This window comes from Aedes aegypti, chromosome 2, assembly GCF_002204515.2.
Source record: "Aedes aegypti strain LVP_AGWG chromosome 2, AaegL5.0 Primary Assembly, whole genome shotgun sequence".
NCBI lineage: Eukaryota > Metazoa > Arthropoda > Insecta > Diptera > Culicidae > Aedes > Aedes aegypti.
In genome coordinates, this window is record NC_035108.1 from 272,763,387 (window position 1) to 272,787,590 (window position 24,204).

General features: G+C 40.7%; 1 protein-coding gene across 2 annotated transcripts in view; it reads right to left on the bottom strand.

Moving 5' to 3' along the window:
* The window catches only part of LOC5569682 (cGMP-dependent protein kinase, isozyme 2 forms cD4/T1/T3A/T3B), a 360,786-nt gene that overhangs the window by 162,591 nt on the left and 173,991 nt on the right, over positions 1-24,204 (bottom strand). The window contains exon 2 of one of the 2 annotated variants that reach the window (XM_021845097.1): positions 19,742-21,635. The exons of the other annotated variant lie outside the window; for it this stretch is intronic. Coding sequence (XP_021700789.1) covers positions 19,742-21,329 — 1,588 coding nt within the window. The 5' untranslated portion in view covers positions 21,330-21,635. The remainder of the gene's footprint in view (positions 1-19,741; positions 21,636-24,204) is intronic. 2 annotated transcript variants of the gene reach the window in all.

A 24,204-nucleotide genomic window follows, 5' to 3' on the forward strand; every position in this document is an offset into this window, starting at 1 on the left:
TTTTCATGTATTCATTAGTATTATGTATATTATATGTATAAATATTATGTATATGTATAAATATTATATGTATATGTATATATGTATAAATATTATATGTATATGTATATATGTATAAATTAAAATGAATTAACAGATTACACGAAAAAAAAAATCTGCTTCTTTTCTGCGATTCGCCCAATCAAATAGTTCTTTTGCAGTTTTAATTGAATGCTCACGTTCTTTGGCTAAACTTGCTCTTGTGGCCATGCGCTTTATGATTCCTCCAATAGCATCACAAGGACCTTAATATTTTCGTTAATTTCCTTGAAGCGTGTATACGCTTCTTTCAAAGTAGTCATCATTAATTGTTTTTGGATTGCTTGACGCTTTCCATCTTTTTTTACAGATACATAATCTTTTTGGCCAGGCATAGCTCTACTTACTTCATCGTCTTCAAAATATTGAATTATTTTTTCTTTTGTCTCATCTGTTAATGAAGTACTCGACCTAGCATTTTTGGTTGCAAGACAGTTATTTTTGAATTGTTTTGCCTCTTTTGCTGTATTTCTATTGGTTTTGAACTCATCAATGGCGTCTTGAATAGACCACGAGCTTGGCAGCATCGACAAATTCAATAATTTTTCTTTCCTTGTCGTGGCTAGATTCGAGAACCTTTCCTTCATATTCATAATTACCTCATCGTAGTCTGTATTTTCCACATCCTCAGGTCCTAATTTGAAGAGGTTTCTTCGTACAGCTTCGTTGATTTCACGGTATTTTTTCTCGGGATAATTGACGTAACCCATCTTCGTCAATTCAATCGGAGTCACTTTTATTCCAGCTATCCCTTCGTTGAAGCGTTTGATGTTGACCTTCTGGATGCACTCATCTTCTGATTGATTTGTTGAAACAGATGTCGCTGATGGTACCGTGGCAAGACTATCTGCACTTGGTACTTCTGGTAACTCCTCAGTTGTTGTCGGTGCATCTAGTAATTCCTCAGTTGTTGTTGTTTTCGAACTTCCTGCAACCTGATCCACCGATGATGTACAGATTGCCCGTTTGTCAACGTTTAAACGGCAGGACGTACAAATGCGTAAATTTGTATTCAATGTAGACATTGGAGCATAACCAGCCGCTTTCAGTTTATCTATGGTGCTTTCGGTGAGATTTCGTAGCTCTTTCGAACACTTTTTTTTCTCTGCAAACGGCCTGCAACAGTTGAGAAAGCGACTACTCATGTTGCTCGTTAGATTTTAATAAACAAAATCACTTTTAAGTTTTTACTGACTAGTTTGGTGTCGTTTGCTTGACTGAAGAAAAATTTTACAATTAAATCTTTTATAACCATAGTGGTAGTATATTTTTAGCTTTTTCGTGAGTATGTTCATGGTATGTACCTATCATGTTTTTGATGTTGTTGAAGTTACTCGCTTTCTCCCAAATATGATTAACAAAGTCTATTCTCTACCAAGGCGGGTCTATACCCAGGTGTAATCAGATTTTAACTTTGTGGAGAAAACCAGCGCCGAGAAAACCAACCTGCTTTACGTATACTAGATCCCCTGGGTATAGACCCGCCTTGTTCTCTACGAGGTAAACTTTTTGCAGGTAAACTAGTCGTATACCTGTATAGAAAACTTTTTTGTAGCTTTTGTCTTCAATATTAGATTTCTTATAGGTTTCTTTTATCAAAAGGTTTCAACACTATTGAGAGAATTTTTCTTCAGTTACGTACAATAAAAAATATGACACTATCAAGACTTTAGATCACAACACTGGATCGCGTCTAACTTTCTAATAGATGCTATAATAGTTATGAATAATTAAATAAAATTGTAATTGTAATTGCTCAATCCACACCCTGGCAGACAATTATCCGCCCATCTAGACACGGGCTGGGTGAGGACCTACCAAGCCTCCCCCGTTAACATGTCCTATACCGTTTAGCACACCGGGATCTTCCACAAGCAGGCGCCGGAATTAAAGCGGTCCCACAAGCTTCAGATACATTAAATAGATATAGTCCCTCTGGCACTAAACCGAATAGCGGCCTTCATATCATCACTAGCACTGCCTATCCCGCACGCCAAACAAAATGCCGGAAGTAGCGTGCCGTGTAGAACATCCGATGTTCTACACAGCACATCACCTCCGACACCATGCTCAACGTACAGCAAAGACATCGCTAATAAAATGCGGAATGCGTCATTCGATTCAGTGCCAGAGGGACTATAAATGTAACGAAGAGGAAATGAAAAGATAGTAGAGATGGTTTGGTTGTTGGATTGCTGAAACGAGAAGAAATAAAGTCATTACGTTAAAACGTGGTTTTTATAGTTGAATAAATGTATCGATAGTTTCTCATCTGTTTCTTTTCCGTGTCGTAGTTGCGTCGATTCTATCCACCTCGAGTTTTGTCGTCTCCGCTCGAGCAATGAGGACCGCGATGAAATGAAAATATAAAAATATGACCATTAGTGTTTATCTATTATTTAATGTGGTTCTCATTTGCTTTTAAATACCTAAGTAACATGTGAACTCTGCCTCTATCAGAAAATTCCAATGAATTATATTTTATTCTCCTGCACTTTCCCTAACACAAAGTATTCCTATTTAGTAAGACATTTACAAGTGCAAAAGCGCAAATAAAAGTGTGGGACCTCATCGAATCATGTTGATGCCCTCAGAGCACTCATTCTTCGATTTGCGAAAAATGAGTCCGCTGAAAACACCGACCCGACTCGACGCAATCGCGCACCTCTACCAACGCCTCCGCACATGTAAATCTGCGATAAACCTGTGGTGTGAAAGAAATGCGCAATATTATTTTAATTTCAATCCTAACTGCATGACCCGTAGGCTCTATGCGTATGATTGTTTAGCTAAATATACCAGTTATTTCTGTACATCAGAAGAAAAGAAAAACGATTAAGAATATCTTGCAGCGTAAAGTTTAAGTGATCAAATATTAATCCTTTCTTCGAACCTAATTTCATTATACATTGGGTTAAATTTTATCAATTTATACATGTGTATTCGAAGAAAACAAATCACGAGCATTTATTACCTCGCAACACATTCCTAAGTGATCAGATATTTATCATTTTCTACAGCCTAATTTAATAATACCTAACCTACATTGGGTTGTAACAAAAATTTGATCTTGGGATGTTGATTTGCCTCCTAATCATTGTTTCGACAATAGTCACATGCTTACTATCCCTTATGGCAGTGTTGTTGATTCTATTGTCTATCGCTCATCAGTTTCGCGCTACCCGGCAGGGACTTGGTCCTATGTACCCAATACTCTGCTGTGTCTTAACTTCACGCAATACATTATGTAGATGTGTGATACAGTTTGCGGAATATTATGATTTATCACTTCATCCAGATGAAAAATTCTGTTATGGTACCATATTCACATATCAGATAACTCCCACCTGGAACGATGTAATACATCGGAGACATGTAGATTCAGATGTATGTAGACGATCTATGCCTAGTTCGGCTCTGATCGACAGGCAATCAGTGTATTCAGTTTTTCAACTAGCTTGAAGCGATGAACGTATCAAGACAAGCTCTCCACTATATCTGCTAGCAATCACCGGTCGTCGATAGACATTTCGGTTCTTTTCTGCTAAAGAAAGACCCGATTGTATGCCAAAGACTATGGCTCATGCTTTTCAATACAGCTGGAAAAACAAGAACTACACCCAGCACCAAATAGTACGTAACTATGAGGCGGACCGGAAGGTTTGATGAGCAATCCCCACCAATAGTTATGAATAATTAAATAAAATATCATGAAAACAACTTGTTAACCTCATGTGGTACCCTTAACAAAAAATTCAGCAACAAACTGCGGTCCTAAAAAAAATTAACAATGAAAAAAAAAATTTTTTTTTCAGTAAGTGTCAAATTTGTGAAATATTTGAAATGTCATAACTTTTTTGTTTATTGGCTTACCCTCAAAAAATTACGTAGGTATTCCGATAGGGTTTTGAGATATTTGAGTTTTTGTGACAAAAATGAGGTTTTGTAATGCAAAAAAAAAAAATTTTTTTACTGTGTGTATTTTTTTTGTCTAACTTTGTTTCTTTAGTTGTCTAACAATCGAACGAACCGTTTTTGCTGTTCAGCTTTTTGAATATATTTGAACCATTTTCATATACACCCTTTTGAAAAGTTAGTCGTGACTCAACTTGAAGATTTGATATCGGAAAATGACGATTTAGATGGAACTGAAAAACTGTGCTAAGTTTCAGATATTTTTGAAATGGTCGATCAGAATCGACTTGCATGCCTCCGTGGAATCCCTCAATAGCGGAGTAGCAACTGCGGGCGGTCAATCATGCTCATGCTCATGGTCATGTTTGAGTTTGCATAACTTGTAGGTTGATTTTGCTCATCAATGCTTGGAATTTCGTCACGAAATTTCAATTTCTGACCCATAGTGGTGTTCGACGAAGACGACGCACTATCTTGGGTCAATGAACATTTTCGAGGGAATCGAGCACAACGAGATTAATATGTTCTCAAGAGAAAGACCGGCTCCAAGAGGAAGGAAATTGGGAGTCAGCGATCGCGCGCGCCGATCGGATAAGCTGATGTCATTGACATATGCAAAGATATTGCGCGAATCGCTGAAGTCAGCGTGCGGTCGGATTCGATTGGCCGATGCAAAACAAAAAGCGCAGAAATGATGATGCACTTTGGCGCGAGAGAGGGAGTATTGACCTCAGTAGTACTTACGGGGGAGAGTTATTGACATACAGTCGGTTCGTGGCCATGTATCGTGCTGAGTGTACTCATGTCGCTTGCTGGCCTAGCGCCATTAATCAGCATCCATAAAGCTTTTTTTTCTTTCACCGTAAGTAATGGCTTTTTGGTGGCCACTGGCCAGTATGACACTAAGGTCTTCAGAGACAAAAAGTGTCGCATGCTATAGCAGGAAATTGAAATCATCAGGAAAATTGCTCCTAGATGAGATCGGGGCAGAAGCATGTGGTTCCTTTTCGTGATTAAATTTCTGATTTAAACTTGGCCTTCCTCTCTTCTTCGAAATAAGTTATGTTTACCAACATATAATTAATTACATACGGGCTTTGAAAAATTTTGTGGTAACGTCTAACTAGACGCTTACGCATATGAAGAGAGCTGCAGAGATGTTTAAAAAAAGACTACTTTCCTGAGTCAAGGATTGAAGCGGTGAGCGAGCTAGACTCTAGACACCTTTGTACTGAAAGTCATTCGCCACCCGACCTCGGTATCTCTCCTACCAGCATTGTGATAAGTAGGAAGAACACGGAAGTACCTTTGTCGTTGGCACTTATCCATCGAGGAAATAGTACTGGCAAATATACTGTGTACTGAAGATTTCCTTCGAACTAACCTCGGCATCATCCCTAAAAGCATCGTTTCGTTGGTTTATCCGATAAAATCATTATCGCCATAATCGTTTCTCCATGCAACCAACATTATTTCTCCGTGACGCAATGTCAAACCTATTCTAGCTAATGGTCGACTAAGACGGTGCCTCTACAATGCAATCTTTTTTTTTTTTTTTTTTTTTTTTTTTTTTTTTTTTTTTTTTTTTTTTTTTTTTTTTTTTTTTTTGATTTCTTTATTAGTATCATTCCAAACATTACATTCATTTCTTATATCTAGGTGTTCTGTGTTATTTGACATTTTGTTAACAACATATTACATTTCATTTGCCGTAGCAGTTCAGTTTTTTTTTTTTTACAGGTGAGTTGATTTCACCTGCTTATAAGAGAGAAAAAAAACGTTTTTAATATACTTAACCTAACTTAACCTAAACATATAACGCATTAATCGTGGCAATAGAAGATTGTAACGATTTTTGCCTGAAATTATTAATGATTGTATTTGACATTTGTTCCAATGTTTCAACATTGGATATTCTATGTAACTCATTGGTACTATACCAGGGAGGAAGCCTCAGAATCATTTTCAAAATTTTATTTTGAATTCTCTGCAGAGCTTTCTTCCTGGTATTACAACAGCTAGTCCATATTGGTACAGCATACAACATGGCTGGCCTGAAAATTTGTTTGAATATCAACAGCTTGTTCTTAAGACAAAGTTTTGATTTTCTATTAATAAGGGGATAGAGACATTTTACATATTTATTACATTTGGCTTGAATGCCCTCAATGTGATTTTTGAAAGTTAAATTCTTATCTAGCATGAGCCCTAGATACTTAACTTCATCTGACCAATTTATTGGAACCCCTCTCATCGTGACAACATGTCTACTTGAAGGTTTCAAATAAAGAGCTTTTGGTTTATGTGGGAATATTATTAGTTGAGTTTTGGAAGCATTAGGAGAAATCTTCCATTTTTGCAAGTATGAAGAAAAAATATCCAAACTTTTTTGCAATCGACTACAGATGACACGCAGGCTTCGTCCTTTGGCGGAGAGGCCTGTGTCATCCGCAAATAAAGATTTTTGACATCCCTGAGGTAACGCAGGTAAGTCAGATGTGAAAATATTGTATAATATTGGTCCCAAAATGCTGCCTTGAGGAACACCAGCTCTTACAGGAAGTCTTTCAGATCTGGAGTTCTGATAATTAACCTGAAGTGTACGATTTGACAGATAACTTTGAATTATTAATGTATGTTGGAAAATTAAAGTTTTTTAATTTTACAATCAAACCTTCATGCCAAACACTGTCGAATGCTTTTTCTATGTCTAGAAGAGCAAGACCAGTAGAATAGCCTTCAGATTTGTTGGAACGGATCAAATTTGTTACACGTAAAAGTTGATGAGTGGTCGAATGTCCATGGCGGAATCCGAACTGTTCATTGGCAAAAATTGAATTTTCGTTGATGTGGGCCATCATTCTGTTCAAAATAACCTTTTCAAAAAGTTTACTGATGGAGGAAAGCAAACTGATTGGACGATAGCTAGAAGCTTCTGCAGGATTTTTGTCTGGTTTTAAAATTGGAACAACCTTAGCATTTTTCCATTTGTCAGGAAAATATGCTAATTGAAAACATTTGTTAAATATATCAACTAAAAATGATAAGCTACTTTCTGGAAGTTTCTTGATGAGGATGTAGAAAATTCCATCATCGCCAGGAGCTTTCATGTTTTTGAATTTTTTAATAATAGTTCTCACTTCTTCCAAATCAGTCTCCCAGGCATTTTCGAAAACGTTCTCTTGATTGAGAATATTTTCGAACGCCTGAGTAACTTCATTTTCAATTGGACTAGTAAGTCCTAAATTAAAATTGTGCGCACTTTCAAACTGCATAGCAAGTTTTTGAGCTTTTTCGCAATTAGTTAATAATAATTTGTTTTCCTCTTTCAATGCCGGTATTGGCTTCTGAGGTTTTTTCAAGATTTTCGATAATTTCCAAAAGGGCTTAGAGCCAGGGTCCAATTGAGAAACTTTATTTTCAAAATTTTTGTTTCTTAATTGAGCAAAACGTTTCTTGATTTCTTTCTGCAAATCCTGCCATATAATTTTCATAACAGGATCGCGAGTGCGTTGAAATTGCCTTCTCCTCACGTTTTTAAGACGGATCAAGAGTTTAAGATCATCGTCTATAATCACGGATTCAAATTTTACTTCACATTTTGGAATTGCAATGCTCCGGGCTTCAACAATGGAATTTGTTAAAGTTTCAAGAGCATTGTCAATATCAAGTTTAGTTTCTAAAGAAATGTTAACATCAAGATTGGAGTCAACATACGTTTTATATATATTCCAGTCGGCTCGTAAATAATTGAAAGTGGAGCTGATAGGATTGAGAATCGCTTCTTGGGATATTTGAAATGTAACAGGGACATGATCAGAATCAAAATCAGCATGAGTAATCATTTGGCTACAAAGATGACTAGAGTCGGTTAAGACCAAATCAATCGTAGATGGATTTCTAGAAGAGGAAAAACATGTGGGGCTATCAGGGTATTGCATTGAGAAATATCCTGAAGAGCACTCATCAAATAAAATTCTGCCGTTGGAATTACTTTGAGAATTATTCCATGACCGATGTTTGGCATTAAAGTCACCAATGACAAAAAATTTTGACTTATTGCGAGTCAATTTTCGCAAGTCAGTTTGAAGCCAATTAACTTGCTGTCCAGAGCATTGAAAAGGCAAATAGGCAGCTATGAAAGTATATTTACCAAACTGTGTTTCAACAGAAACACCTATAGTTTCAAAAACTTTAGTTTCAAATGATGAAAACAGTTGATGTTTTATACGCCTATGAATGATGATTGCAACTCCCCCACATGCCCCATCAAGTCGATCATTACGATAAACAAAAAAGTTAGGATCTCTTTTGAGTTTAGATCCAGGTTTTAAATACGTTTCGGTAATAACTGCTATATGCACGTTATTAACCGTAAGAAAATTAAACAGCTCGTCCTCTTTACCATTCAGAGAACGAGCATTCCAATTTAAAATATTTAAATTATTATTTGGATCCATTAGAAAAACGTAATCCAATAACAATTTGATTAGTAAATTTTACACCTACTTGGACTGCTTCAGTCATAGTGGTGGCTTTGAACATTGCATCAATCATTAGATTCAATTGTTCAGTTAGAAAATTAAAATCAGAGGCAGACATGTCATGTGATTTCCCATTGGAATATCCGGTAGACGAAGAAGCGGAGTTACCTGTGGCGGTAGGGTTTTTTCCATTTGATTTGAAACAAGTAGAATGGGTACCCATGGATCGAACAGGGGAGGAGTTTGAATTTCCTGCTACGATATCGGCAAAGGATTTACCGTGGGTAGATACATTCGAAATAGAAAGATTCGAACGGCTACCCGACGGAATAAAATTAGTTTGTGAATGAGCATGATTATGATCTTCCTGATGGGTATGATTCATGATCAAGCGATCGTTAACTGAAAAATGAGCATTGTTCGATACTCTACCAGGCAAATTCCGGAAACGACCGTTATCGTAACGGATATTATCTTTCATCTGCCTGGCACGAGCCTCAATGACCTTTTTGCGTGAAGGACAATTCCAAAAATTGGACTTATGGTTAGCCCCGCAATTACAACATATGAATTTATTGGTATCTTCCTTCACTGGACAGACGTCTTTGGCGTGAGAAGAACCTCCGCAAATCATGCATTTAGCATCCATGCGACAATTTTTTGTACCATGACCCCACTTTTGGCACCGACGGCACTGAGTGGGGTTCTGGTAATTTCCTCCAGGTTTCTGGAAATGTTCCCATGTCACACGGACATCAAACAAAAGTTTTGCTTTTTCTAAAGCTTTAATATTATTTAGTTCTTTTTTGTTAAAGTGAACTAAATAAAATTCTTGAGAAAGCCCTTTCCGAACAATTCCAGATTGGGTTCTCTTTTTCATAATGATTACTTGAACAGGGGAAAATCCAAGTAAATCATTTATTCCATTTTTGATCTCTTCAGGTGATTTATAGTCACTTGAGAGACCTTTCAAGACAACTTTGAACAAACGTTCAGTTTTGTCGTCATAAGTAAAAAATTTGTGCTTCTTCTCCTCAAGATGTTTGAGAAGAAGTTCACGATCTTTAAGAGTTTCCGGCAAAACGCGACAGTCTCCTTTCTTTGCGATTTGGAAGGAAACCTTGATTCCCCTAATGGAGTTCAAGATCTCCTGCCTAAATCCCCCAAATTCGGAACAACTGACCACGATAGGCGGCACTCTTTGCTTCCTCACTTGAATCAAAGAGCCTGGGCTAGAGGCTGCTTCGATTTGGTGTTCGGAAAATTTGTCTAGAGCATCGAACTGATTGCTCATTTCGATACAATTATTCATTTCACCCTTGGAAGAATGTTCGCATTCCGGGGAAACGTCCTTTCTTCCATTCTTGCCACGTGTAGTGACAGTTTTAAAACCCACTTTTTTGGAAGGAAGTAGTGAATTCAGAGATTCACCCTTCCTTTTGTTAGTTGTTGATACCATGTTTAATTAATAAACGAAAGAAGACGTGACCTTCGAAAGGTTTTTTCCCAAGACGGTGTTCAAGAAGGATTACCACCGCTAGCTTTCGCCAACGGGTCCAACGAAAAATCGAAGGCACGGGTCCAAACAAGGATCGTAAAGGGATCAATAGTAGAAAAAATAGTACTGAAAAGTACTGTTTTAGTAGCACTGAAAAGTACCGTTTTTAATTTAAGCACTGAAAAGTACTGTTTTTGTAGCACTGAAAAGTACTGTTTTATTGCTTTAGGTAGTTTTTAAGAAAACTTCCAAGAGCAGAGAGAATTCGTGTACGCACAGCACGAAGGTACGATGCGCACTGAACAATGCAATCTCACTCTCGTAACATCTCCGCCATATGGATAACGACGAGTCGTTTTTGTTTTCATACAACCTGATCCACCGTGATTGAAGCTCCATTTGCAATTAATCAAAATTGATGCATGATTTTCTGCTTATTAGGTCCCCTCCTTCGACCATCCAAGTCATCCAAGCAGAAGCAACACCGTAGCTCACCAACGGCAGTGGTTTCGTGGAGTTGTGGGGTCTCCGAGAGCAGCATCGACAATCTCAGTTATTATTACAGCTGCCATCGATGATGTTATTGAGATGAAAAACAAAACACTCATCATCGTCTTGCAACGCGTCTTTTTTCTGTCTACGGTTTTATCTTGAATGGGAAATCAATTTTCATTTTCCGTCCATCCACACGGGGTTTTCATGCGGCAATGCGGCTTTATTAGTCTAGCATATTGATCGGATCAATATGCAATAAAAATGGTGTAGCCAACGGTGTAGCCCATTGACTGGCAACTTTGCCCTGGCCATTTTAACATCTGGGATTCTTCTACTTCTTGTCATTACACTCTCACTGGGACAGAGATTGCTTCTCAGCTTAGTGTTCTTCACTTCCACAGTTATTAACTGAGAGCTTTCTTTGACAAAAATTGCCATTTTCGCATTTGTATATCGTGTGGCAAGTACGATGATACCGTCAAACGAGGCTTCTTTTGACATTATTTCCACATTCTTTAACTTTGAGGATTTGTAACTCTCAGAATTATGGATAGATATTGAAAATTCTTGCCTATATTTCAGTTGTATATATACGTAACAAATGTGCAAAATATGAGGCAAATCCATCAAGAAATTAAAAAATTGCTCCAATAGCGAAAAAAGTGTGTCCTTCAAGACAAAATAAGGGGCTACTTTGGACATTTTCACAATTTGCTCATGAAATGATTTTCCCTTATAACTTTCAAACTGATTCAATAGATTATCGTCCATTTTGATGTCATTGAATGTTTTCACTGATTAACATAATTTAGAAAATTGAAAAGCTAGAAACAATTACACATACATAACAAATTTCAACGAAACATGCCATTCACTATTCTCAGTTTGCAGTATGAAACTTAAACTTTCAACTTCCTCTTAAATGGAACCAGGGCAGGCAATCGTCAGATTCGTAACAGTGCGATGACGAAATAAAAAAAGACATCGTCATCCAGTATAATAACTCTGGCAGGTCGTCGTCTCGTCATCGACGAAAGAATGCACGACGAACGTCAACCCAAAATCGTCAACGAACCACTTTGTCTTCATTCCGTTCGCTCCTATTCGCTTGCTATGCACAAAACGGCGAATGGCATCTTAGAATTGCTTGTATTGGCAATTTAACCCGTACTCCTCAAGCTTCATCAACAGCTCTGTTGGTAAGCGCGTGACGTTGACAATTCAGAGATCGTTTGTTCAATTCCGAACACGTTTTGTTGTTTTGTTTTTGTTTTATTTTTTTCAAAAAAGGCTCATAATCTATTGACGCCACGGTTCATATTTTTAGTCGGCTCAGCGCTCCCGAACGAAGATTCGACCATAACGAAGGAGGCTTATTTGTTCATCATGACGCCGAGCCTTTGTGGCAGACAACTGCAGCAAATCGTCATCCAACGCTGGTTGAGTGACGATGACGATTCTGTTTTTAGTTTCGTCGACGACTTTTTCCATTTGACGATGGCGATTACCTGCCCTGAATGGAACTATCAGTTACGAATGCTTGATTGAAAGTTGACATAAACGAGCATTGTAACTACTAGATACTGCGATGATTAATTAGTTATGTACAACAACTGTTTTTTTTCATTCTTACTGTTGTATGAACGACATGTAGAAGGATCACATTTATACCAGTAAATAATTTTCATTAAAAACGCAATCTATGAAGTAAAGTTTTGCAAGATCGTAAAGAAGTAAGTTTGCTTTTGTAATATGCTTTTAGCTTCTTAGCAGTTCTTAGCAGAGCTGGCTTGAGAGTAGTTTATTTAAAGCATTTGAAGGATGCAATTGTTTTGTGCTACAAATTAATGTAAAATATGACGGAAAATATTTTTTAGAAATTATGTTGTGAACTTGTCATTGGTACGTTTTGAAATATGTGTGTTTAATGTCTATTCACTTTTACAAACATTTAATTTAATTTTTAAATGTTGTAAATTATACAAACTAAAACATTATAATAAAATAAAAGTCGTAAAAGTAAGACCCTCGATCAGTTATTTTAATAAAAGAACAATTTCAAGGAAAACAAATCACAAGATTTTCATGAAACATGAAACAAGATCCTGGACCGACCGGGAATTGAACCCAGACACCTTCAGCATGGCTTTGCTTTGTAGCCGCAAACTCTAACCACTCGGCTAAGGAAGGCCCTCCAAATTGTTGATAAAACCTTAGAATAATTTCTGGTAACATCATTTTCAGATTGTTTTGTGGAATTCAAAAATCTTTCATGACTCAATTTTTTCACAAGTATAAGTGCCGGAGACAATCATCTGTGAAAGTCAAACATAAAAAACTTCAAATACATAGCTTTTTTCTCATCAGCCAGGTTGGCCCCCTTATGCTACGTCCATGAATGTAATGTAATCGATGGGATGTGATTTAACTTCCAGTACGATGATTGACTGGACAAATGAAAGTAAAGAAGAGAACCGAGGGACTATGTTCCTTGAAGACACTATGAAAGTAAAAGGATCGCTGTTTATCAAATTACCGTTTCCAACACTTCCGCCAATGGCATAACCCGAAGAATCGTCCAAAATCTTGTTCGTGCATCTCTTTCCAAATTAAACGGCCGTGTCGTGTCGAAGAGAGTGCATCTTCCCGGTGTGCATTCATATGCATAACAACACGATCAGCTCGAGGTTGGTGATGCACTCGGTAATGGGGGCCTTTGCTCTATGAAGGTACATAAGTACTTTCACACCGGTAAAGAGGCTTTTGCGTAACCGATAGCATATTATGATTGCGCCGCCAAGGTGGTGAAGTGCAGTCAGCCAGCATCCCACTGGGGTCACTCGATTATGCATTTAATTGGGAAGCTGTGGGATCGTGCGCAAACATAACTAGTTACCATTCAGGTTTTGGACCTTCCGCACACGGGGTGAGGATGCTGCCTGAAGCTGACAGAGGGAAACGGTGAAAGTAACGAGGTTCGATTCAACAATCGATCTTTTTTTTCTTCTGCGGATAAACAGTCAATTGCGTCATATTGCCACCGGGGAAATACGGGTTATTTGTGGAATTCAAATCAATGCGGCTGACCCAAATTGATGATATGCCGATCGACTGTGGGGAGAGACATTGACGCACTGTGACTTCCAGCGGAATTAAATCGAATGTGTGCCATGTGGTGATCGAGGCGTTGTTGTTGCCCCAGGCTAAGGTGTTTGATTATGAAATCTTGACGTGTGGTAAGCTGATGGTGTCATTCGATTAGTGATCGCACTTCTGTTATAAATAAGGATTGTCAAGGCCACATGAATTATATTATTACACTTGATTTGTAAGATGTTCGGAGAACAAGTTGATATTTTTCGTTGAGAGAATGTAGCATGAAACCAAGTGATAGCGACCAGTAAAGGTTCAACAGTTTTATCGAGCTTTCTAAATGTTTGCCATCAATTGTTCCGGCATTAAGAATTGGAACTGTTTGTCTCCTATCCTTTAGTCAACTACTACTGGTTTCAATACGGGTTTGCTTAGAGGACTTAAACGCAAGCAGTAAAACATTCAAGAAAACTATACTCAGGGACATGCTGGAGCAGCTGCATCGTTCACAAGAAACGCGAAAGTTCGACGAGAAGCTTAACGCATCCCGAAAAGGCTTCGTGCCGCAAGCCGCAATGTGTAGGGATAAGGATGGAAGCATCTTGACGGACGGACTAGGGTGATTGAAAGGTGGAAACAGCACTACGATGAACACCTGAATGGAACGGAGAACACAGGTGCAGTGGGTTTCGACAGCGGAGGAAGTGACTACGTCAGCACGGCGGAAACCAACCTGGCCCCACATTGAGGGCAGTTAAGGATGCCACCAAGCAGCTCAAGAACAACAAAGCCGCTGATAAGGATGGTATTGGAGCTAAACTCATCAAAATGGGCCCGGCGAGGTTGGCCGCTTGTCTGCACCGGTTGATTGTCAGAATCTTGGAAACAGAAGCAATTTTCACAAGATCCAGCCAATTTGTTTGCTTCGGAAGCGATTTTCACAAAATCCAACCAATTTGTTTGCTTCGCGGATGATATAGATATTGTCGGCAGAACATTTGGAACGGTGGCAGACCTGTATACTCGCCTGATATGTGAAGCGACAAAAGTCGGCCTGGTAGTGAATGCGTCAAAAACAAAGTACATGCTGATAGGCGGAACCGAGCGCGATATTGCCCGCCTAGGAAGCAGTGTTACGATAGACGGGGATACTATGGAGCATGGACCATGCTGGAAGAGTGTACGAACGAAGGGTGCTTAGGACCATCTTTGACGGTGTGCAGGAGAACGGTGTGTGGCTAACCCAGTATCCCGAAGGTGGCAAAAGCCGGAAGAGTGCGCTGGGCAGGGCATGTTGCAAAACTACCGGACAACAATGCTGCAAAGATGGTGTTTACGTCAATTCCGGTTGGCACAAGAAGGTGGGGAGCACAGCAAACGAGGTGGCTTAATTAGGTGCAACAAGATATAGAGAGATGATTTGGGACAAATCATGAACCGAGTAAATTGGCGTAACACGTAACATCGTTAACGAGGTTTTATCAAACTAATTGATGTAACACCAACCAAATAAATAAATAATATTCAAAAACAATCGAGTTGTTTAACTAATGTTTCGAATAATAATATTTCAAATTTTTTTTTTGTACGAAACAGAAGTTCAAATAAAAAAAAAAAACAGATTAAAATAAATAAGGAACGCCTAAAACCTTTAAGGACCAAGCCACTGAAGAATCGTGAAAAAATCATTAGGAGAAGAAGAGGACTCGAAAAGTAGAGTAACGCGCAGAAAACAACGAACCGTTGGATAAATGCTGGGCATGGCGTACCATTATTGGTATTAAGTACCAAACAGAAGGAATACTCCTTTGTGTAGTCGTTAGCCTCCTACCCAGCACCTTCTATTCCTAACTTCGCGTGGTTTTGGCTGGGGTACGAGCAACCTTAGGAAAGAACGGGTATCTAACCCTGATGAGAACCTTGGTCGTATGGTCTTCGGACATCCGGCGAGCTGTAAAGATCCGGACAGTACCGAACTGTGTAGAAAATGTGTAGAAAGAGGTCATTTTGGGAAAGACTGCAAGAATCGACCAAGGTGCAGCTACAATTGTCGTACATACCAAAAGGCGACCGCAGCCAAAAAGTAACGGAGGTAACGCAGATCAACCTGGATCACTGCGACACCGTACAGCAACTGTTGTGACAGTCGACAACAGAAACTATGTGCGACGTTGCAATGATAGCTGACCGTAGCGAGTACCACTCAATAACGCAAATTGGGTGGTGGATAGCACAGGCGCATAGGTGATACAATGCGGGGTTCGTGATCGCCAAAATCAACGAAATCTACGCTTCTCCAAGGTGGACGCTTGGAGAATTTAATCGGATGTTGGAACTGACCGACGAGCTTGTAGGTCGAAAACCAATGCTGATTGGAGGTGACCTCAATGCATCGGACGTGGAGTGGGGTAATAGGGTAACCAATGCCAGAGGTTACAACCTACCGGAGGCCCTAGCAAAGCTAGACGTACGACTGTGCAACGAAGGCATATTTCGGAAAAACATACGCGAGTCGATCATCGACCTAACATTTTGTAGCCCATCACTGGCGGACAACACAAACTGGAGGGTAAGCGAAGAGTACGCCCATAGCGATCACCAGACGATACGCTACAGGATTGGCCAGCGGAACACTGCGGCAGTGCAGAGGAACACAATTGGCAACTGGCAGTGGAAGACAAAGGCTTTCGACAAAGATGCCCTGAACTTGGATGCAGTAGGGCTGACAACAGCGATGGCAAGGGCATGTGATACAACGATGCCATGAAAACGGGAGCCCCGAAACGGTCGACTCCGCGCTGCTTGCCTTAAAGCCAGGAGGCGTTACCAGAGAGCACGATATGTAGCAGTCAAAGAGGAGCGAAAGGTCGTATTCCAAGCAGCCCGAGCTGCTTTCAAATGCGAGATGACGCTGAGCAAGTCTGAGTGCTACAAGGAGTTGTGTCGAGCACAACCTGTCTGACGCCAACCGCTAGGGGGACGCTTATCGAGTTGTCATGGCGAAAGCCATGGGCCCATAAATGCTGGTTGAAACATGTGCTGAAAAGTTGAGGGTTATTGTCTAGGGTCTCATCCCAACGTATCATTTGACACCATGGCCAACCACACGGAAGAACCAAACGCCGAAGATCGTCAGGTATGCAATGACGAGCTTTTAGCAGTGGCGAAAGCATTGAAGGTGAAAAAGGTCCTCGGACTGGATGGAATACCGAATGTGACACTTAAAGCGGAGATCCTAGCGTACCCGGATATGTTCCGGAAGTTGATGCAGAAATGCCTGGACGAAGGTCACCTTCAGATACATGGAAGATCCAGAAGCTGGTGCTGCTACCGAAGCCAGGAAAACCACCCGGTAATCCATCATCACACAGGCCTATATGCTTGCTGGATACACTTGGCAAACTCTTGGAACGGGTCACCCTAAACAGGGTGGTTAAATGTACAGAGAACGGACTATCAGAAAGGCAGTTCGGATTCCGGAAGGGAAAGTCGACGATAGACGCAATTCGGACGGTCCTGGGCCGAGAAGGTATCGAAGCAAAAGCGTAGAGGAAATCGTTTCTGCGCCGTAGTTACGATAGACGTTAAGAACGCGTTCAATAGCGCTAGTTGGGAGGCCATCGCCACAGCGCTGCATAGAATGCGGGTTTCGGACTATCTGTGCCGGATTCTGCAGAGCTACTTCGAGATTTGGGTATTGGTGTATGCAACCGACGCCGGCCGAACGATATTGAAAGTAACAGCGGGAGTTCCGCAAGGGTCCATACTGGGTCCAAAGCTGTGGAATGGGATGTACGATGGGATCCAATCACTGGAGTTACCCATGGGCATCGAGATCGTCGGCTTTGCTAATTACGTCGTCCTAACAGTAATAGGCAAAACGCTAGAGGAAGCGCTAGCCACGGAGGCAATGGTCACGGTCGAGAACTTGATGAATGGAGTCAAGATGAAGATAGCCCACCATAAAATGGAGGTGCTGAGATTATCATCAAGGGACATGTCATAGCATCACAGCGTTCGCTTCGACACCTGGGCGTGATAATAGACGATCGGCTTAACTTCGACAGCCACGTTGACTATGCTTGTGAGAAGGCAACCAACGCACTTATAAGGATCATGCCGCACGTTCATGGTCTGAGAAGCAGTAGGAGGCATCTTCTGGCTAGCGTATAATCGTAGATACTTATATACGGAGTAGCGGCATGGGGTGCAGTACGGCAAACCAAGCGCAATCGGGACAAGCTCAACAGTACGTTCCGGCTCATGGCCATGAGAGTAGCAAGCGCACACAAGAACAATATCGTCGTCAATATGAGAGTAGACATCGAGTGTTATCAGCGGAGAGACACTAGACAGGTGAGGAAATTGGCGAGGATCGGCTCACTGGTCAAGCGGCAGCAAGAATGGGATGCCTCTGAGAAAGGTAGGTGGACCCACAGACTCTTTCCGAATGTGTCGACCTGGATGAACAGGGATCATGGCGAAGTGAACTTCCACCTGACACAGTTCCTGTAAGGTCACGGTTGCTTTAGATGGGGTTTGTATTGGTTCGGCCACGCGCTGTCACTATTCTGTACCGTGTGTAGTGAGAGAGAGGACACCGGGAAATGTTGTCTTCGATTGCCCGAGGTTCAACATGGAACGAAACGTGGCGGCGGCTGCTTTAGGACAGGACTTCAATGCAAACAGAATGGTAAGCGATCCTAACCGGAACAGCTTTTACACCTTTTACGGAAGACTAGTTCTTCAACTTAAGCACAATACACAAGCACAGCCATCAGTTTGGTTCAGATAGTTCGTTCAGCTACTTGGTTTCGCGTACGATATTGATATTGTAATCGGAACTTTGGAATGACAGCGAGTACGTGCATCCGACTAGGTGAAGCTAGGTGAAGCGGACTGAGCATCAATGTGTCGAAGACGAAGTACATGATAGCGAGGGGCTCAAAGGAGGTCACGGTACGCCCCCTTACTCAAGTTCATATTTACGGTGATGAAATCTAGGTGGTCGAAGAATTTGTATACTTGGGCTCACTGGTGACCCCCGACAACGATACCAGCAGAGAAGTCCAGAGACTCCGCTAAACTCCTCGATCGAGTAAAGTTCGCCATCGCACGAAGTTAACCCTCTACAAGACGCTGATTAGACCGGTACTCCTATATAGGCACGAACCATGGACTACATGCAGATAATGTTTTAGAACGGATGGTGGTGCGGATCATCTTCGGTGGAGTGAAGATGGAAGACGGATCGTGGAGAAGGTTTGTAAACCATGAATTGCATAAGCTGTTGGGGGAACCAATCATCGTAAACCTCGCAAAAATGGAAGGTTGCGGTGGGCCTGACAAGTCACCAGAATGTCGGATAGAAATAACGTGGTGCGGAGGGAGCAAGAAAGGTCGATCAAATTTATGCCTACGTGCAGCAGAGGCCACCCAGGCCTTTCCCTGACTAGTAAGGTAAGTAAGTGAAGTCAATTTTTTATTTTTTATTCAATGACCCTTGACAACGGAGCGAAAATCTACGTCAGTATTACATATGCTGGAAACCAATAAGTCCCCATATTCCGCTGTATATCACCCTAAGTAAACGAGTTCTTGAGAAGCTATAAATCCAGTATGGAACTAATGATGAAAGCTCAAAGACAGAGTACATGCTAGTCAGCGGTTCCAAATGCGATGGGAGTAGCTAGGAGGTGGTCGATAAGGTCATCTATCTTGGATCCTTACTCCTTATACTTATCTCTATCGATGGTCACTCAAAAATGCCGTTAATATCATATTATTATTCATTGAGTTGAATACGACAAACGACAGCTTTAAATACATAGATCTATGAAAAATAATGGACGAAAACAGCTTTCTGTGAAAGCACAAAAGACTTTCAAGAATTATAATGAAGGTTGAGCTGTTCCAGTTCGTTCGAATACCGTGTCTGTTATACAACATCATGCGAGAAAGTGTCATGCAGATAGCAGGGTTCAATAACCAAGTCCAAAACTTAACAAGATCCAGCTTATTTGTTTGCCTGCGGATGATGTTTGAAACGCAGCAAAGATCTATGTACTCGCGTGTACATGCTCTGTAGGCGACGCATGATTTCGATAATGATTGTTCAACAAGTCGTTTTACGAATGACGGGGCATATGATAGTATAACAGTTAAAATCGTCACTTACCTTCATCGTTGCCGTACACCTCCTCCAGGTTGCCATAGATGGGTTCGGCGTTCAAATTCCCGGTGCGCCGTTTCCGGGCATACGTATGGACGGGCACGATGCTCTGCTGGGAAGAATGCATCATTGAGGCGGCGGCCGCCGAAGAAGACATTGGGATTCTCGGTGCCGGTAGCGGCGGAGGAAGTGGACGTTCTTCCGGCGTTGGAACCAGGAAGGAGTCGGCCGAATCCGAGCTGGACGAACTGACCTGCTGCCGACGAAGGGTTCGCGATCGGCTGCGGAATAGTTTCTTGAACGACGACGATGTCGAGGAAGCCGGTGAAGAGGTAGATTTGGATGAGGAAGGCGACAAATGGGGTGGCGAGTGATGCGGTGACGGGGACATCGATGCCGCCGAAGGCTCCATTTCCCGGAAGCTGAAGCCGTCGTACTCGGATGAATCGGCGGAGTCTCGATTGAAATGGTTTTTGAGCAATGCCCGTGGGAATTTTGTACCGGCGGAAATGGTGTTGTAGAGCATCTTTCCGAAACCGACTTTTTTGGATTTTGATGAATTGTTTGAGCTTGGCCGAGTTAGTAGATCTGGTGGAATATCGTCCAAGATTGGACGACCTTTGACGCTTTTGTTGCGTGATAACGTAGCGGTCGCCTTTGGAATGTTCCGGAATGACTGATCGCCTTCGTCGCGGTAGATTCGTGAACAGAGATCACTTGAGGAACGGTAACAGGTCATGCGATCACCGATTGAGAGATTGCTTTCACTGTCGTCACTTCCCCGACGGTAATCCGGAAAAGTTGAGATTGATTCGAGAGACTTAGAGTTTTTACTATCACAGCTTGATCTATATCTAGTATTGCTTCGTTCTAAATTGTCACTAGTGGTAGGAAATCCGTAGTTTCGTTGATGATCGGAGAATTCGTCGATCGGCTTCTGTTGGCGGACTTTTTCTTTCAAGCGCTGAAAGACGTCCCGACGGTCCAGTGTTCGTGGTCTGTAGACATCTGCTGAGTTGCCAGATTGGATGGCTACCGTGTTGGATCGCTTCAGAGCAGCAGGTTTTCCGCCGGTAATTGGATTGCGGAAACTTTCGGACGAGGCGAGATTCATGTACATTCGGTACTCTTTTGGTGGTGAGTTCCGATGCTGTTCCCACTGGCGATGCCCATTACCAGACTTGTGTGTATTCGCAAAGGGTTTGAAGGAGCTAAGAGGTCGTATCGTGTCTAAATTCTCCTCCGAATAGTTGGATTCCTTGAGCTCATCCCATTCCGGAAATTGACGTCCCCGGATGCGACGAATAGTAGACGGTTTATAGCCGTTGAATGCCTTCAGAACCGTACTACTTTGTTTGAGGGCATGTGGATCTTCTTCGTCCTCGTCGGGAAGCCCTTCGTCTTCTTCTAGCTCCCGAAAAGGCGTCGATTTCCCGTCGTCGCCCCGACCCAATTCATGGTGGCTTGCGATCAACGAGTTCATACTGGACTGCACTTTGTCCCAGTTGGCCTCGTACAGAGCCCCCATGGCGCTGTTCTGTTCCAGCGACAGGCTGGCCTCGATCGCACGCCCTGGATGATGTTTAATCCGCATTTTTGCAGATTTCTTCGTTCTCGTTCACGTTCTTCTCCGTTCTCACGCACTTATCACTCACGCAATACACTCACTGATCAATTCATGCTTGGAATTACTTCTCATTGAGTAATATCTCACTGATTCACTGATTTCTTCGGGTAGGCTCCATGGAGGCATCCGTCGTCGGAGCCAACATCAGAGTCTTGCATTGTTCATCGTCACTTGGAGAAGTTCCAGTTCTTCACCGTCAGCATGCATGGGAACCTCATTCATACAGGCAAGTTGATGTAACACTGAAACAACGTTTCACGCTTCGACTCTAATCTAGACGATCAGAAAAAAACGAGAATGCAAAGTTCAGTTCACCGGTTTAGCAGCAATTCACACATACACGCGAGCGATCATGGTTTTGTTATTGCCCATTCGCAACTCTCAAATTTAATTAAATCATCTTTTTTTTATTGAAGTTTGTATTATTGGAGCGAGCGAAAGGAAGACGGCGGCAACATCGTTGCTACAGGTATGGTTGCTAATAATAAATTCGGATGAACGAACGATTTTTTCACGGATCGCGTAGTTTTGGTTGCAACTCCGAGTCTCGATAGGTGAGCTGCGGTGGTTCGTAAGGTAAGTAATTCGCTGCGAAATCGATTGATCGAAGCGCGGTGATTTTGAATTTCGTGTTTCGATTGTGCGATTTTAGCTAATTGATAGATCCGCAACGCAGGGTGGTCGGAGGTGGCAGCAGCGGAGTGGAGGTTGAATGAACGTTTATTAGCTGATGCTTTGGTGGTCAATGGACGAACGGTAGCTGGCTGGATGGTGCTGACGGTGGTTTTGGGGCGAATGCTTATTATTTATTGGTATCCGAAAGCAATGGTGTGGCTCTCGGCTTTAATGTATGAGGAAGTTTGTAAATTTATTTTTTTTTGTATTCTTGTTAGAATGCAATCAAAGACCTCATTTTGTTTTGAATAAACATCATTACACAATCTCTTATACAACCCAATTTAGGGGCTGTCCATTAATTATGTAAGGGTTTATGGGGGGAGGGGGCGTTTGAGATTTCTTACGCGCCATACAATTTATTTTTAATTTTCATACAAAACATCTTACCATGGGGGGAGGGGAGTTGAAAAACCCCGAAAATTGCCTTACGTAATTAATGGATCGCCCCATTATACTGGCCAAAAATAATACGTGAGAAATGTTAAAAAAAATTATTGCAAAGTTTCCTGTTCGCAGCAGTTATAAAAACTGTACTATTAATGGTAAAAATGCGTCAGAATTTTGAGTTACGCCTCTTTTAAGTTTATATGATTGAAATCACAAAATGCCACTTTAACTTGTTTAAACAGATTACATATAATAACATTTTGTGGCTTCGATTTTTTGCATCTGATTTTAGATATTTAAAAATATGTTTTCTTAAATTTATTTAGACCGACATTTGAAAAGGGCCAATGCTATGTTTAGTTATTACTTATCAGTCAATACACGAAAATGATATCTCCCAATCTAACGCCTGATAGTGATTTAAAGAAATTGTCCAAAGCATTCAAATATGTATGAATAATTCTTGAACAGGATATTAAGATACGCCCTTTTGAAGTGTATGGAAAAAATATTGCAAATTTCTCTTAATAAAACTCTTAATAAAACTCTTCTTAAGAGTTAGAGTACTTTTGGGAAGATACAGTGGTTTATTTGACAAATTGAGACATGACTCGCAAATTTGAGTACCTTTTTCGATTGAGAAAAATATTATTGGAACTCACTGTGTCAATAAAATCCGCACCTAGTGTTACAGTGTGTCAAATTTGAATGGTATTCCAACTAAAAATATTTCGAGTCGCACGCAATGTCTAATCAGCGGATTAGCGAATGTGTGTATATGTCATTCTCTTGCATGAGATTAGCGTCGAAAACATAGATATTTTTGATTTTTTAGCTGTTTTGCTTACTAAATATAATAAAAATGCCGTTTTGTGACGCATATCTCTCCATACAAAATTGGACAAATTTCACCGATATCTAAAATATTTGATTTAGTCGATATGAGGTCAACTACTACACATGTTCAAATTATTTCGGAAAAAAAAAAATGCAAACTTGAAAAAAATGTTCAATTATGTTTTGTTTTTTTCTAACAACAATTGCTCCTCATACCTTTGGCGCAAACTCGGCGTTCCATGGTTCACTTCAGACTCTTAATTCTATTTAATTTTCTGCTGCTTGTTTTAAGGGTCTTCTGGATGATAATATCCGTGCTCTAGAAAATGCAAATGAATAATAGGGCGATCATTCCGATGGCTATTTTGGACTGTTGCAATAGTGTTTTCTAGAGAATATCTCATGTGTTAATATTTAAAAAAATGAACTTTGAAAATAAACAATTTAGTTACAACCACATTGAAAATAATTGAAAAGAAATATGGAAATTGGGTATGATCAGAGGGTCTTGTTACAAGAGTTTGAAAAAAACGGGGATTTCATTTTTTTTAAATCCTGTAAATTCTCGAGAAAAAACTCAATTGATCTATAGGTGATAGGTAGAACCTGAGAGAGAGGAGACAGCTGGCATAGATTACGAGCTCTCAAAAGTCAGTTAGAACATGTTTTGCGGTTTTTGAAGTTTCATAAAGCAAGAGGCGAATTCCGGCGCGTATTTTCTTTGTAAAAAAGAAAATTTCAGGCATTTACCCAGAGTTTTCGATACTCAGAAAATTTCTAACTCATCCATTGATTCTTCAATAGATTTTACGAGAAATTCCTTAAAAATTTGTATCCTGGTCTTCATACAGGATTTCACCAGGATTTTTTTTTACAAAAACATCTTGAAAAACTCATCCAGTAATTTCTTCAGAACCCTGCAATAGTCTAAGGTTTGCTC